The 17,051-nt window shown below is 44.2% G+C and overlaps 1 protein-coding gene across 1 annotated transcript in view; it reads left to right on the top strand.

The window, feature by feature from the left end:
* LOC120546248 (protocadherin-16-like) overlaps nt 1-17,051 on the top strand; it is an 89,580-nt gene that overhangs the window by 59,173 nt on the left and 13,356 nt on the right. Inside the window, 8 exon segments of the mRNA XM_039781055.1 lie at nt 7,796-7,984; nt 8,654-8,885; nt 9,060-9,296; nt 9,746-10,774; nt 11,704-11,891; nt 12,590-12,686; nt 13,240-13,397; nt 14,786-15,635. Of these exon segments, the coding sequence (XP_039636989.1) occupies nt 7,796-7,984; nt 8,654-8,885; nt 9,060-9,296; nt 9,746-10,774; nt 11,704-11,891; nt 12,590-12,686; nt 13,240-13,397; nt 14,786-15,635 (2,980 nt within the window).

Here is a 17,051-nt window from a genome sequence, read left to right as displayed (position 1 = left end):
ATGTCATAGCATTTATAACTGATAATCCTAAAGGAAGAGAACAGGAATTATATATTATTTAAAAATGGTGAGTGAGAACTACAAATAGCCACATGCCTTGTTTTTTGGAAGTGGACCTTTCGCAATCGTCTTTGGTAACAAAAACAATTGTTAGCATTGTGGCTTGATGTTCTTAAATTGCATGTTCTATCAAAAATGAATTCATCAACACACTGACCCTCTCTGTCACAATGTTTTGGCTCGCTTTATTCCCCCAGCAGTGTAGTAGTTATGGTGAGTGATGTGTGAGAGGAAAGGAAAGAGACAGAAACCTTATCCTGTCCCGTGTCTGCCCTGTAGTACTGAGTGTGATTATATCCCTGTCTGCTATATTACCTCCCCTCTGTTCCTGTGCCAGATATGTGGACGTTACACCACACTAACCTGCTGCCCTCAACCCAAGTCCTCCACATTTAAGTCAGTGCACTACTCGGAGGAAGATGAAAAGCTGCAGTTCATGGAACCATTGTTGATTTAGAAATCAATATGTCTTTGTCTCCTCGTGTCAGAGAGTAGTTTCTTTTATGTCCTGAGCTGAGACGATCCCATTCTAAGAAACCAGGACAGTAGGACCTGCCGGGGCAATACGCTTGGAAATATGTTGCTTTCCTTCTGCAGACTAGTCAGAAAAAAAAGTTTCTCTGTTTTCCCAAAGCCAGCCAAAAGTTACTTACACTGAGCAGCTGAATTATATCTAATTCTGGAAATTTACTGTAAAATATGATGTGTTTTCATGTTTATCCTTCAGCACATGTGTAATGGATGTTATTAGTGTTCATCTACACTTCTAGTCTGGTTGAGTCATTGGCCCTGCAATGACAGTTGGAACTCATTTCCAAAGTGAAAGGACAGTTCCGGATGATATGATTTGGCAACTGGCACATAGCTGTATATTTTAAGAGAAATCAGTGTGATTAAGATGGTTACTGACCTTGACAGTTATATGGTGTTTCACAGGGATACCCCAATACAGCAGATGTATTTTAATGGACATCTGGACAGGGAAAGTACTTGACAAATCTGGAAAAGATTGTTCATGTGAAGCCATGCAGGGATACTGAATGAGGTTTTGTGAATTGGAATTGCTAATAATGAATGTGACTCTATATAGCTGTTTGGTCTGTAATTATAAAGACTATGCTTCTGTGCCAATGCCAGTGCAACGTTGCTGAGGCTTTTACAACAGAAATTATGCAAAGGATAATTGAGAACCGATGGAAGATTTTCCATTTAAAATAGTCACGCTCAAATTGCTGTATTTGAGCGTTTCCTGTGAATAGCATTTATTTGGCAGGCCACACACAAAGATTTGCTCCCAATGAAAAGCATTTTTTCCCCCCAAAAGCAGTTTGGTTAAAGGATTTTGATGTTTCATTCCATCCATCCCTCCAACACTTTACATGACCCCTGTAGCCTTTTTCGTTCACTTCCTTCAGGTCAACATTTTACTTTTTCCAACACTGGCACATGATAAGGTGTCTCAGAAATGGTTGGCTTGATTCCTATTCAATTTGCTGTGGATATTAATAGTCCTGAGAGGGTGAAGCCCAATGTCTTTGATGATGCTATGATCTTTCCTGCAAGAATTATCAAAATCTATATGACAAATGGCCATGAAATAGAAATCTATTGCCTTTCACTAGTGCCAAACCTTTCATTTTAAGTATTCAGAAATTGGAGGAATATGCAGGTTAGTGTCAAAAACTTTCAGATGTCAAGGATGAATCAATGAATTATCAGGAGACTGAGATGGTGCAATATGAGATCTTTATTTCATGGACAAAGATCTGAACTGCATCAATATTATAAACTGAGAAGTTTATAAACTGTGAAGATTACTAAACCACTTTTTCTTCCACTCCTCCCTCCAGTTTACAGTTCTTGGAAATTGTACCATTTACATCCCTTTCCAAAAAATAAAATACAAATGTTAACGTCTTGTACGTCACCTCACAGCCAGTGAAGTTCCTTATTAACACAGTAGAGCGTAGCATATGCATAGTCTTTCAGCCAGGTAGTGCTACTCTGGCTTCCCTTCCTCATACTATGTAGAGCTGCTCTGTACAGATCCAGTACTGCATGTAGACGAGCTGAAGAACTCAAAGAGGCAGCTGGGATGATTCTTGAACATCCTTCATTCTGTTTCAGCTGGGACATCTTTTGAAATGTCATTACTTTTATCACACAGTTACAAAGCAGCCAGACATCACAGGCCACAGTTTGCTAGTATTTAATGTCACCGTTGCGTAGACCTTACACATGTCTTAAACTATGCCGTGAAGATATCAGCTTTTGGTCTCCTGAGTAACCACCAAAATCTTTCACATATGGTTGGACGGAAGCCAGATAATGCTGTCTGTGCGGCAAATGTTTGGAGTTTTGATATATTAGTCAACAGTGTGTGGGTTTCTTCCTTCCACCGGGCCGGTGTGGTCTCTGTCTGGGTCTTTAGTGTGGTGGTAGACATGTCACAAAGTCTCCCGACCTGCCTATCTGCTACTTTAGCGAGTAGTGAGAGAGGACCGTAGGAAGTCTCCGCCTCATTCTCCTCATCTCTGCTGTCCTCAGAAGTGATGCCAGGACAATAGAGGGAGAGGAGTGTGCACGGCTTCACACCAGCTGTGAAAGCTCAAAGCAACTCTCTGTCCAGATTTCTGCAACTCGTCCACTCTTTAGATTTCTTTGAGCCTACGCTTTCCTCTTTGCCTTTACTGTCTTTTAATGATCTCCATGTCACTCCATCAATCTATCACACGCTGCATGTAAATGCTCTTGTGGGAGTCCTGCTATCACAGCCTTAATTGGTCATGTCTGTGAAAATGTCATTCAAATTATATTTCATATAGATTATTTGGTATTACTGAATTCATATCTGTAAAGCTTGGCCTTGCTGTAGAAGTCAGGCTAAGTCAGATTGAGATTAGATAAATTGTGGCATTACTAGATTTTAATATACCTATTACACTAAAGATGGCAGCTCAAATCTCTCTAGTGGGTGAAGTACTCAGCTCCTTTACCTTTTATAAGTCTCCACAGCTTTTTAAATAAGGTCCTCTTTATTCTAGATCCCTAACGATGGAAACTTGTTGAACATTGACATCGATCTCCGTTACTTAAGCACTTCTTTAAACGCATCTCAGTTGCATGGCCAACTGGCCAATGTGTCGCATATGGTGCTTTAAGTAAGAGCAATCTCCAAGTAAGAGAAAAGCAGGCTCGGTCATAAACTTGAGCTTAAGAGATTTAGAAATGTCATCCAGTATTTGCGGAACATTTCTTTACAATGCCACAAAGTTGCAGAGTTTAATTTGGGCCAGAGTCACAGTAGCCACTGGTGCATACTTGTCTGTGCTCAGTTTGTTTGCAAAGAGCTCCTGGTGAATACAAAGAAGATGTTGGTGTAATTGGAGTGCGGAATGAAGTTGGTCTCGCTCTTTTGCTCTCCAGTCATCACGAGACTGTAATGAACGATGCCTTTATGCCCAGTGTTTGTACGTTAGTGACTTTGCTTACGCATAAGGTACACTCAACGTGGATGTGTGCATGCAGAGTTTGATTGATGTGTGTGATAATTTCCCAGTTGGCAAACATTTACACGCGCACTCCGTCATTTGTGGCCTATTTGGATTGGCAGAGGTGCGGTCCTGATTGGCTGGTTTCACTAAGGACTACGTGAGACAGATTTGTTTGACTGGGCACTCTAAAATACGGGGAGCATGATTGAAACTACATCGTTTTAATTTCACCCCTTGTTGGCCTCAATGATTTTGGCTCTACATCATTTACTCAAAGGTTTTTGCGCTAGTTGTGTCCACGGTGGAGCTTTTTTTTTTTGTTGCATGGCTGCACAATGCAGATGGATAGAGGAGCCGTAGCTTGGTCATGCTGACTTACATGCATTCGCGTTATCCACATAAATATATGAACAAGAACTAGAAAGCCACAGTGGTCAAACATATATAAGAAACCTAATTGGCCTTTTGGGAAATCCAACTCTAAAAATAGAAAGCACCCAAATCCTGGACTTGTTCTTTTCCAGGCCTGGCACTCTCTCAGACCACAGAGTGAGGAAATGGGCCAGAACATTTTGGAGCATCCAAAAGCCTCAGGATCATTATTTCATTTGAACATATAATACATAAACATACAAAGGCATGTTCTCTCCTGTAAATCCTGTTCTCCTGATTGGACAGTCAGTGAGAAAGTCTCCTCTGGAAAGCTCCTGGAATCTGATGGGAGAACCACAAGTGCCCCAGTTATGTTTGGATTCCCCCAGCTTGTTTTTACTAAGGACTGGGCCAAACGTTGCCTTTCCCCTGCTGATAAGATAGCTCCCATCATGCCTCACTCACACACACAGAGTGTAGGGAGAATACTTGTGGCTGCTGCTGATGATCTAAGATTACTCCTGCTTTTGAACTGAGACCTTGCGTAATACCTATACATTGCAGTAGAAAGTAAAAAGTCAGTGGGAAACAGAAAGAGAGGCCCCTCATATCCATGTCGAGATGGATACAACAAAGTGGGGAGTGGTATTTTTCTCCCCCCTGCAGGGCAGAGAATTCCTACTGACTGGCACATCTTAAATGACTTTCTTGGTTATAAATATTTTCTTTTCCTATTCCCATGAATGAGGAGGTAGTAATCGTAATGCACTACTCACCATTTGTGGGTACTGTACATATTAAAAATATGTAAGCTAAAGGAAAAAAGTGTGTTGTCAAAGTATTGATATAAATGATGGATGGCTTCTTGCTGTGACAATAGGCTCGTTGGAGATGAGCCAGGTCTGCGCAGAAGCGATCACCGGCGATCGCCGCCCCCAATGCATGCCGGTTAGATTTGTGTCCGACTTGCTCTGACGTCATGCACACGTGGGCAACGATGACCTCACGACATCAAGGCGGCCGCAGGTTTGAGACGCAGCCTGTTGTTTTTCACCGACTGCAAGACCCAGGCGGACCCAGGGCATGCTGCGAAACGCCTGCCTCTCAGCTGATCTATCTGTTCAGCTGATCTATCTGTTCAGATTACCGATCATCTACAGTCTGTTAATTAAAATCAGCAACAGCTCGCATGTAGAGCATTTTGACAGCTACTCGGTCATAATAAAAACCGGAGACTTGTGTACAAGCTGATATATGGGTCCGATAACATTTTATTAAATCAGAATCAGACCACAGTGTTTCTTGACTTCCTGTTTTGTCACCGCCCCCTGCTGCTGCCGCCTGCTCTCGTCCACTTTACAGGCGAGGCGCAGTTCATCTCCAACGAGCCTACTGCTGCTGCACTGCAGCATTTCGTAACTTTCCAAGCAAGTTTCAGTCTTTATTCAAGATTTTGTGAGAATCTTGTTTCATCTGTTGAGATTTCTACTCTGTTATTGATTTATCCTAATCTTTGACGCCTGAGGCCACATTTTTTTGCTAGGTTATACTCATCTATCAGGATTCATGGTTTGGGGTTTGGCTAATTGTCCTGCTTATTTTTGTATTTTGCATATTGGCTCATATGTGGCTGACAAAAGCGAGATGACACTGATATGCTGCTATTAACTTAGAGAGTGGAATTGAAATTGCAGTCTCTGCAGATTCCAAAATAGACTGATTGCTTCAGGCATTCTACTTACAAAATGCAAATGTGATTGTGTGGTTTACTCTCTTACTGTACCTTCCCCCCAAAAAGCCATACACTTAACTCATGGAACATATTGTTCTCAGGTTTTCAAACCACATATGGCTCCAAATGTCCTCACCGCTGTGTGCTGTACTGGAGCACTGGGAGAAGCGTAATTATTAAAGCACCGGATCTTCCTCATGTAAATTAATTGAAATGTCATACCCATCACTGAATCCCCTGTCTCTTCTGAGTTTGTTCTTAGCAGAAAAGCTCAGAATATCTCTGAAGCACACACTGTACTTTGTACTTTGTACTTTTTGACCTTTCTAAAACTGACTGGAAACCTTTACTTCAATGTGAAGTTTGTGTTAAGTTGAACACGCCAGTAACTTTTACTGTGTATCATTATAGATTCATAGAGTCAAAAGAGCTCCAACCCCTTCCCTGTGTTTTCCTTATTTTTATATCTTTTTTTCTTTCATTTTTCAAGTTTTTGTGTCATAAATATAAATGTGGGCTTTTTACATCTCTTTTTATGAACTGTATTTGGGTGTACTTGGTAAAAAAAAATTATGGATGGTTGTGGCTTAAATGGAAAGCAAAATGAAGTCTCCTTAAATAGCTCGTACATTCAATGCTTGCCACGAATGGGTCAGTCACAAGAGGGGAAATATTTTCCTACAGATCTGGAAGTGTATGAAGACTATCTTCTGGCTTTTTAAAGTTTTTTTTTGTAAGACCCAGGTACTGCTAAAATGCTCCCTCAGCTTTCCCTCCAGCTGACATTCATCACGCAACTGTGAAGGAAACAAGACTATGAAGCTGTTGGGTTGTTATTAATAACTTGTCCCCCTGCAAAATGATAAAATATTACAGTAAGCTGCAGCCTCCGCGCGTTAAAAGATGGAGTAACTTTCTTGTATTGCTCTTGGTTTCCCCTTTCCTCATGTGGTTTATTATTCTTCTCTTTGGCTTGCGTCTCTGCCAGCTTTACAACTCCCTCACTCCTACACACTGCTCACCCTCTGTTAGGAGTTGCAGTCAAGAGTGCGGGGCATGCTCTCTGCTGAGTCCCCCGTCTGCCATCTGCTCAGGAAAGACATGGAGCCTGAATTAACTGCGGCCAAACCTTCATTGCCTTGAATTAATGATTTCCATCTACTCGCACTCCTACCAATGCCATCTAAAAAATAAATTAAAAAAAGTAGGCTTTTGATGATAAGCATGGCTTGCCTTATTTCTCTTGGCAATGTTCCTGATGAATACTCCGTCTTACACAGAGGAGGCTCTCGGCTGCTGAGTGTTGGAGCCCCTGAGCATGAATTGAGCTTCTTTTTTTTTTCTTCTTCCAATTAGTGTTTTCCTAAAAAGATCCATTTATAAAAGGTGGAAGGAAGGAGAATTCTAATCAACTTGTGAGGTTTAAACCTACTGTAATCTCTGGCGACCTGCGTTTCGGAGCCAACACTTGCAAACAATTATGCTCCTGGTACCTAGGGGCCCGACGTGATTGGTGTATTTGCCCGGGCGCTGTCTTGGGAGATCCTGTAGTAATTGAGTCGGCTCCCCGGCTGATGGCTTGTGAGCTGCTTTCATAGCTCCAGCAGTTCCAGCCCTCTGTAGATGTGCGGCATTATTAAAAGCAGACCGCATGTGGGACGTTACATTAGGGTATAATGCGCTGCACTGAAGCATACTGTGTGGTATCCCGCTGTTCCCCAGCCGTCCCTGTCACTGTCCTTTTGCAGACAGACGCCACTCCTGAAGCAGGCAGTTTTCCCTGCTGGCAGCCCTCCCAGAGCCTGTACAAGTCATCCTCCTTCATTCCCTCAGAGCCCCTTTCTGCCAAAGGGCCTGTTTGGCTCATGCTCCGGCTCAGATAAACAACAAAGAGCCGGTCCAAAGATGCACCTGGTATGGTGCTCTAGTTTCAGCTTGTGGATTGTCATTATTCTTACATCGCTCTAATAGAATTTAGATTCGATCTGCTGCGGTTTTAGAATAGTTTTATTAATAATAAAGAGTATGGAAACTGCTGAGTTTATCCAGTAGGATATTTCATTTCCAACACAATACATTATAATTTTAATGTGCAATGTTGGAATGTTTAACCAATAGCATGTTTTCTTCTCTCTAGGTGACTGCGACAGATGCAGACGGCGGCTCCTTTGGCTCCATTACCTACTCCCTTGGCTCTGGCACTAACAGCGCCGTTCCCTCTCGGTTCACCATTGGCAAGGAGAACGGCCAGATCTGCACTAGTACTGCACTAGACAGGGATCAAGGGCCGACCAGCTTCGACTTTACTGTTACTGCAGTGGACGGGGTGAGCCGCAGCGTTTTGAAATCATGCTTAATATGAATCCGTTGAGCCACAGAGTAATCCTATAAACAGCAGCCGTGCTTTTCATACAGACATGAGAGCAAAGACATGGCCAACTGTGCAGAAAAACTTCGATTGGAGCAGCCAAGTGAAAAACTAAATCTTGAATGGCTCTCTATGGCAAAAGAGTATATCCTTTTCACTTTAAGCCAAATAATACTTAACAAATAAAAGGTTTAAAATTAAAGAAAATGACTGCGGCCATGTTAAAGCAATCAGATGGAGAAATGCCTCAACTGTCAGGCAGTAATATTTTAACAAGTTGGACTGCCGCCTCCCTCGTTTTTGCCACCTGGTCCAAATGAAAAGCCTGCACTGTATTTTCTGCAAATGAAAAGCCTATGAAACAGATTGTTCGGTAGAGGCGGGCTCTCTCGCCCTCCACAGGTCATGACACATTGCTCTCTCCCGAGGGAAACTATCAATCTGTATCCCTGCGCAAACCTGCTGGGAGGCTTTACGTTGAAACTTTAACCCGGTTTACTGCTGGTTTTTACTTTTACTGACTTTCACCATTAATGTGGCCTAAATCCTGCTTTCAGTTGTGTTGTTTCTGTTCGTGATTTAATGTATGTGAAGGTATAACAAAGGAGCTTTGTGTTTCCTCTGCAGGGTGGACTGAGCTCAATAGTCTATGTGAAGGTAGATCTGGTCGACATTAATGATAACAGACCTGCCTTCTACCCAGTCAGCTATGCTGTCAGTTTGAGCACGCAGAGCGCCCCTGGGACATCTGTTGTCAGAGTGACGGCCTATGACCCAGACTCGGGCGAGAATGGCAGGATTACGTACAAAACAGTACCTGGAGGGGCCTCCCCTTACTTTACTCTCAACAAAGACACAGGTTGGCACAAGTGATTTTTTCCAGTTCTTGCTGCATACTTGCTGCATATGATTTCAATTATTTAAGAAGCCGAATGATTTTGTCCTGCAATTTCCATTGCATTATTGTCTTGCATGGATTATAATAATAAACAAATAGCCTGTTTGAATCTTGTCTACGGCTTTGTTTATCTAGGTGTGATCTCTCTGTCTCGGTCTGTCCACGGAAAGGCCAACTCTGTCATTCCCATGGTAATCTCTGCTCAGGATGGTGGTGGTCTGTTAGCCCTCGTCAATGCCAGAGTCAACATTAGCGTGGTGGCAGGGCTGGTGGCGCCACCTGTGTTTGAACAGACTCAGTACTACTTTACTGTATCAGAGGACGTCTTGCGCGGGACAGTCGTAGGCATCGTCCAGGCCAGCAGTAAGACAGGTGGGGACTACAAACACATGCTTTTTCTTCTTCTTTGTCACTCACTCACTCACTCACTCACTCACTCACTCACTCACTCACTCACTCACTCACTCACTCACTCGCACACACCCAACTCTGAGTCCCACAGCCCAGTTTAGAACAGTTCAGTATACATTTATCAGTCACACTGGATCATGCTTTAAAGAGTTCCTTTTCTGCTCCCTGCACCACTTGTCCAAATAGGCGCTGGGCCACTATACACACCTAACTTTGAAATAACATCAATCAAAAATTCCATTTCACAACTTTGTTTATATATTCATTTTCTGAGTTTTTAGAGCTCTATTACAGTCCTGGAAATTGAAAAATGACATCTTTGGAGTATACTGTTACTTCAGTGCTTTTAGTGCAGCCTCCGGGGCCGTGGTGACGTGTTTCTGCTTTTTGTCGTCTTTCTCCCTTCCCAGGCACCTCTAGAGATATCTCCTACACCATCAGCTCTGGGGACCCTGCAGGCTACTTTACAGTGGACCCTGACACCGGGGCCTTAAGGACCAGTCTGACCCTGGATCATGAAGCCCAGCCAGCTCTTGATTTGGAGGTGCAGGCCCGCAGTGGCAACCCCCCTGCCTTTGGCCAGACCCGTGTCCACATTACCATCGCAGACATAAACGATAACCCGCCTGTTTTTCTGCCCTTGACCTCGGAGTCCCTGCTGCTGCCGGAGCATACAGAAATGGGCACGGTGGTGTATCGGGTCCAAGCCGAGGACAGGGACTCTGGAGTGAATGGACAACTCACCTTCGATCTTTCTTCTCCAAGTGGAATCCAGAGGACCTTCAGCATAGAGCGCAGCAGTGGAGAGATCCGATTGGTAGGGAGCCTTAACTATGAGAGTGCGCCCCGTTATGACCTGCAGGTGATTGCCAAGGATAGTGGAGTACCCCAGCTTAGTGCCACCTTCGTGCTTGTGGTTCACGTCCAGGCGGAGAACGACCAGGGACCTATGTTCGATACCCTCACCTACCGTGTGGAGCTAAAAGAAGGGACCTCCATAAACACCCGCTTCCTGCAGGTCCGGGCTCTGAACAGAGAAACCCCTGGCTCAGGTTTCTTCAGTCCGCTGTCGTATTACCTGCGTCCAGACGGAGATGCTGCAGGGTTTGGCATTGCTGCAGACAGTGGCTGGCTGTTTGTGAAGAGCGCCCTAGACAGAGAAGTAAAGGACATGTATCTTCTAACAGTGCTGGCCAGCCAAGGCCATGGACAGCTGAAGAAGACGGGTAGTGCCACTGTGCGGATATCGGTGACTGATGAGAATGACAACTCTCCTCGGCTCACACAGGAGAGGGTCTTCATGGCGGTGAGAGAAAACCTGGCTGCAGGAACAGGCTTTGGTCACGTGATGGCCTCAGACCGAGACACTGGCCCCAACGGACGCCTCAGCTACCGCTTCCTGCACCCTGATCGCCACTTCCAGATAAACTCCCATACGGGTAAGTAACAATGTGATGAATTAATAATCAAAGCAGCAGTTACTGCTGGTCTCTCGGATTGGAGTTACTTTAATTAGGCAGCAACAATATAATCTGTGCATTGATGCAAAAAACTACATACTGTATGTAAAAATGTCTTTGGAGATGTTGAAGAGAGAGATGCTCAACGAACAGCAGCAGGCATAAATGAAAAAAAGCAGTTAGCTGACTGCAATGTCATGCTTAAATAAAGCTGCTGTTGACAAAGGGGCTAGCACAAGATAAGAAAGGCTGCACTGCTATTATTTGCTGAATTTTTGATGTTTTCTAGATCATGTGAAATGGGTATGCTTCAGTATCTTCTGAAGGCAGCTGACCCAAAAATGCAGAATGCTCAGTTTTATTACATCTATTATACATGTTTTTTTTTTACTGTAGTTTGAGCTGGAACTAAACTGAAATAACCACACAAATCTCTGGGCTCAACATGAAAAACAAGCTATCATGATTGCACTAGAAAGTCTTTGTGTCACTTCGAGAATTTAAATTATTTGTGAAAAAAACTTAATCACTGTTTAGTCGACTCAATGAGTGATTTGCCTCTTACCCCTCTGTCATAAATTAGTCAGATGATGGTGACAGTAGCGCTGACTTTGTTGCTGGGCTCTAATTGGCCTGCTGAGCCTGTTAGTCTGTGGGTGGAGACTCGGAGTCTGATTTGTGATTAGTTTCTGGCTGAGTTCCGGGTCTCTGCAGCATCTGTCAACCTTCCAAAGCTCCTCTATTTGTGTGTCTGCACATGTCTACATACATCTGCACACTGTGCATGTCTATTAGTTGTGTGTCATTGATCAAAGCTTGCTGGCTCTTAAGTCTCTCATCATTATTCCAGTGCTCTGGACTAGTGCCTCGGCATGAAATCCCTCTCATCCGCCCACTTCTCTCCCCAGGTGAGATCAGTACAAGGACTACTCTGGACAGAGAGCAGCAGTCGAGTTACCAGCTGGTGGTGGTGGTTCAGGACGGAGGTTCGCCCCCTCGCAGCTCCACAGGCACAGCCTTCATCACTGTCCTGGATGACAATGATAATGACCCCGCTTTCACCCACAGCCAGTCGGGCAAAAATCTCATCATACAGGTGATTCCACAAGACCACAAACACAGACAGCCAGGAAATGAAATCTCTTCAACGTCTTTGGTAGTCTCGCATTGCCAGCTCTATCTTCACAGCGCTGTGGAGTAAGGTCTGGCTACACCACAGATACATTGCTCTGGGAAATGCTCTGGGTTGTTTGCATTTCTTTAAACCAATCACAATCGTCGTGGGCGGCGCTAAGCTCCGGACGCAGCGGCGGTGGCTCTGCTAAATAGTCTCAGGAAGGAACTTGTTTTGGTGGAACATTTGCACCCCGCAGAAGAAAAAACACTACGTAAAATATTAAATCAAGTTAACTGTCCGCACAATACAGTAATGTGAGCTATTTAAATTAGCTGGATACATGGTTAAACCTCATTGGCTCTTACCAGCGTATCTCCGTGTGTACTTTGTCCACAGCAATCCCACCAATCAGTCCCAGTTACAGTAGACAGTAAATCGCGTAAACATATTCTTTCTTATTGTCAATTCTTCTATTCTTCCCGATCCAAATTTTCTTCTAAACTTGTCATTTTCTAGCTCGACGTTTTTTGTTGTTTTCAGAACGGTAACACACAGTGAGTGAAAGGAGAGGGGCAAAGTCAGACACACGCCGGATGTCAGGCTCTGTCCTGTAAATGTACTTCCACTGATCCGGGCTATGTCTTTGGTGACAACTATTAGTTTTTTCTAACCCATAGGTGACAGAAGGTCAGTCCTCTGGGCTCTTACTGGGCACGCTGCAAGCCAAAGACCCCGACGAAGGGGAGAACGGAACCATATTCTACTCTTTGTCAGGTACGGTGGCTGCAGGAAATAAAGAGATTACCCATCTGAGCAATATATATGTTAATGTAGTATATGTTGTGTTTTAAGAAAGTGATAGTACTCCATCAGGTGTCCTGATAATGAAGAAAGACAATAATGCATTTCAGCACACTTTTAAGAGCTATCTAGCACCATAGGCCATAGTATTAGCATACTTCTATAGGATTATTTTGTTGTTGTTTTATTGCTTTATAAATGTATTCATTGATTTGAATTTTAGCTTTTTGTATTTGTCATGTATTCTCACTATTTTAGTGTGTTTTACTTTGTTGTTTTAGTGTAAAGAACGTTGTAACTGTGTTAAAGTAAATAGATTATAATTTGTATCCATGTGTGTAAATACTGTTAACATAGGACACCATGGTTGAGTCGATTAGTAATGTTACTAAATCGATCACTTCTGTCTAAAAGTGGCTTTAATTTAATGCTGACAAAATGCTGCAACTGACTCCCTGGTTTGTGTCTTTTGCTCCCCCACGTACATGGGTCTCCAGTTAAAGTTTGGACTCTGTTTCTCTCCCAGGTCCCAGGGCTGAGCGTTTCTCTTTGAACCCCAACACTGGGGAGTTACATTCATCATCCCCTCTCAGCCACTCGGAGCGGGCTGAGTACACTCTGACGGCGACAGCTACTGACAGAGGACTGCCCCCTCGCAGCACCTCCTGCTCCCTCACCGTTCAGGTCAGACTCTTGCTGGAGCCCGGCCAGCACAAACACCCTCACTACTCACCTATTTAATATCAAAGAATATACTCGGGGGCTGAGGGGATCCGTATCTCTGGGCCCCTCAGACTAGCTGCCGACATATCAACCTCACTTCTGACAAGCTCCCCTCCCATCCCCTCCCTTTTCTTCCCCTGTGACTTTTCAAAAGGGAAATTTCTATCTGAAATGGAAAAGTGGGTCTGAATCAAATACTCCCAGCTGGCTTGTGATGAGGGCCAGCTGTAGACTGCTCTGATCAGGGTCATAGTCAATGACTTCAACACTTTTTTAATACAGTAGCCCTTTTTTTTGCAATGAGCGGTGGGGATATACACTCACGTAAAACACAGCATTGAAGGTAATTCAGTTAATATTTAATATAGAACAGAAAATGAACACAATGGAAGAACCCTGGAAGGAACATAGATGTATAAGTTCCAGGAAAATAGAGTTGCCATATAAACAGCTCCATTAAGTGCCAGTTCAGTTTTCTTCCTTTCCAAAAAGAGAGAAAAAAAATGAAAGTCATAATTATTAGTTAATTGGATTAAACAGTGCAGTGTTGTTCTTGCCCGCTGACGCATTCCTTTAATCATCTTTTTAGACTGATTTTCTAAATCCCAACGATGATAGGATGTGACTATGCTAATTTATTTCTGGAACACTCCTTTTCCATCTAATGTGGAACCAATTTACAGCTTGTCATGTGAGATTTCACAACAAACAGCGTATTTTTTTTCCCGAGTGCCTACTTACTGTGGGAACTGTACTGTAGGATGCAACGCGGAGTATCTAGAGCCGTCCGCAACGCTGCTGTTTTTTGATCAGCGTAACCTTTCCCTCTCCCTCCCCTCTTTACAGCTGCTTATGTTTTATTAAAACAATGTGTCATGTGTGTTACTGATGGTGCTCTTTTAATACAAAGGCGTGAAGTCATAATGTTGTAGTCTTTGAAGACGCTTCTCATAAAGCCATACACAGTACAGGAATATGTCCCTGTGCTGAATTCAAACCCTCTCGCCATTTCCTCCTCTGATTGTGATACTTTTATCATCTATTATTTTTCCTGGCAGCGACATGAGTATCAGATTATGTGTGATTAAGGTTAGCAGGCGAGTTATTCAAGTCTATAAAAAAACCTCTTGTAACTGGTTTCATTTGTTTCCCAGTGAACACATAAAGTACAAGTGAGTGGATAGGACAAAATCTGTTTTTGCTTTGCTCAAAAATCCGTGAAATCTTTTCATTCTCTGTATTGAAAATTGTAAAACTGGAGTTGCCACCGGGCATCTAAATGAAGCGTTAGATCCACTGGTGTGTTGCTCTGTCCTCAAATACTCACACAGCGTTGTTCTTCATTGCAGGTTCTCAGTACTAACAGACCGACTTCTAAGACCAATTCATTGTCCATATCCTTCAACTCCTTGGAGGAGGCCCAGCCCGGCTCTGTTATTGGCTCGGTCCGCCTTCGTGACCGAGAAACCCCAGGAGGGGAAGGGGAGGTGACGTACATGGTGGTGGGGGGTACAGACCGAGATGGGACCTTTGTCGTGGACCGTCTGACCGGAGACGTGTACCTGGCTCGTCCTCTGGACTATGAGCGAGACTCGCGCTACACTCTGGAGATCGAAGTGGATGACCTGTCTCAGGCCCCTCCTAGCAGCACCCTGGTCCACCTGGACATTGAAGTAGAGGACAGCAACGACCACGCCCCTCAGTTCCCCGAGGACCCCATCACCGTCGTTGTCTCTGAGAGCATGGAGCCCGGCTCTTCCGTCTATACTTTCCAAGCCACGGATAAGGATGGCAGTGGGCCCAACAGCGAGCTGAAGTACTCCATTCTCCACCAATGGCCAAACACGCCTGGCCTGCTAACCCTCGACCCTTCCACTGGGGTTCTCTCTCTGGGCCAGGAGCTGGACCATGAGGTCATCTCCGACCTGATACTGGTTGTTAAGGCAACAGACTCTGCCCACGATGCCAGCCAGAGACGCTGGGGTTCTGTCACGGCCAGGGTGTATGTGACGGATGAGAACGACAATCCTCCAGTGTTCAGCTCGCCAACAGCCGTCAGCGTGATGGAGGACCAGCCGGTGGGCTTTGTGGCGCTCTATGTCATGGCCAGAGATGCAGACCAAGGGGAGAATGGCAGAGTGACCTACAGCATCCAGTCAGGCAACACTGGAGGAGCATTCAGCCTCAACCCTAACACTGGTAAGTCCAGCCCAGTGCCAGTGCAGTAGAGTTTAGATTCTCTGCCCGAGCCCGAACCTGACCCCCGGCCCGGGTCGGGCCGATACTTCCCGCCGCTATCCTCGGGCTGGGCCGGGCCCTTGATCAAGCATTTGTGTTTTTTTAATCATTACTTTATTAGCCTAAATCGGTGGGGAGAAAGCTATGCCTCTCCAGCTTCTCCCGTAGCTCTGACTTGAGTTGGAGGTAAACTTCGATAATTGCGCAACCAGGCCAGATTGTTTCAGATATCTCACGAGTCCTTTAGCAGCAGAAGGTGCGTCGGCATTCAGACCGCGCCGTGACCAAGGACAGTAGCCTATTAATTAGGTGATCGAGACAAGAAAGTCTCCTATATGGTTCCAGGGCTTTGATTATGTTGCTGCCTTGATCTGTTACCCACACTATTCGGCTGAGGGAGCTAGGGTCGAGTTTTTTTTTTACGTTGAAGTTATCCATTCTGAATAAACAAACAACGCAGTTTACATGCTTCGTCCTTGTTGCATTATTCATTAAGATAATTCTAAACAGATTTCTGTAGTTCAAACAACTCGGAATTGTAGTTGAGAACGTCAGTATAACGGCCCACGTATTAAAAAAATTGTCGGGTTTAAATCGGGCTCAGGCTCATAATTACAGTTGATGTGTCGGGCGGGGCCGGGCTCGGACACAACGTGCACGGGCTCGGGTAGGGTCGGGCTTGATTTTTTTGGGCCCGATCTAAGCTTTACAATGCAGTCGGTGATGTTGATAGTTGCCATGTGTACATATTGCAGATCAGATGTTATTGAACATAACTCTTTGAAGAAAATTATGATTGTTATTTTTTGGTAAAGTTTAATTTAAACTTCCGGAATGTCTTGTATTGTCCTGTGTTTAGCCACGAACCTCAAATGCATATGTGGCTCTGTACATATAAAGCACATGTTAGCATTAGATATCAATATTTTTAGCACCGCAAATAGCCGATCGCTGCAATCAGTTTGCAGGGTACTATCAGGAAAGATTTTTAAGTCTTGGAGTTTTTACTTATTTCTTACCAGACACACTCCCTTTTGCTACTGTTTCTTAATTTCTTCAAGCGTTCAGATTTGTCCTCTAGCTTTATTCTCCCAGCATCTGTCCGGAATCGTAGTACTTAAAAATGACTGTGCTACTTATGCTGAAATATTTTAAATTTAAGCGGACAAGCGAATCTGCATCTGTTCATCTCTGTTTGGATCTTTTCATGGATGTTTTAAGCGTTTGTGCCAGCTCTCAATTTGATCCGACTTGGCATTGCATGTGTACTCACCTTTCCCTGTGCTCCCCATCCCCTCCCCCACCCCCCCTCCCCCCAACCACAATTACCAAACCTCCCCCTACATAAACACACACAAACTCCTGTAATACTCTGCT

This window comes from Perca fluviatilis, chromosome 2 (genome assembly GCF_010015445.1).
Source record: "Perca fluviatilis chromosome 2, GENO_Pfluv_1.0, whole genome shotgun sequence".
Classification (NCBI taxonomy): Eukaryota; Metazoa; Chordata; class Actinopteri; order Perciformes; family Percidae; genus Perca; species Perca fluviatilis.
Note: the sequence above shows the minus strand (reverse complement) of the source record. Positions and strands in the feature narration are given on the sequence as shown.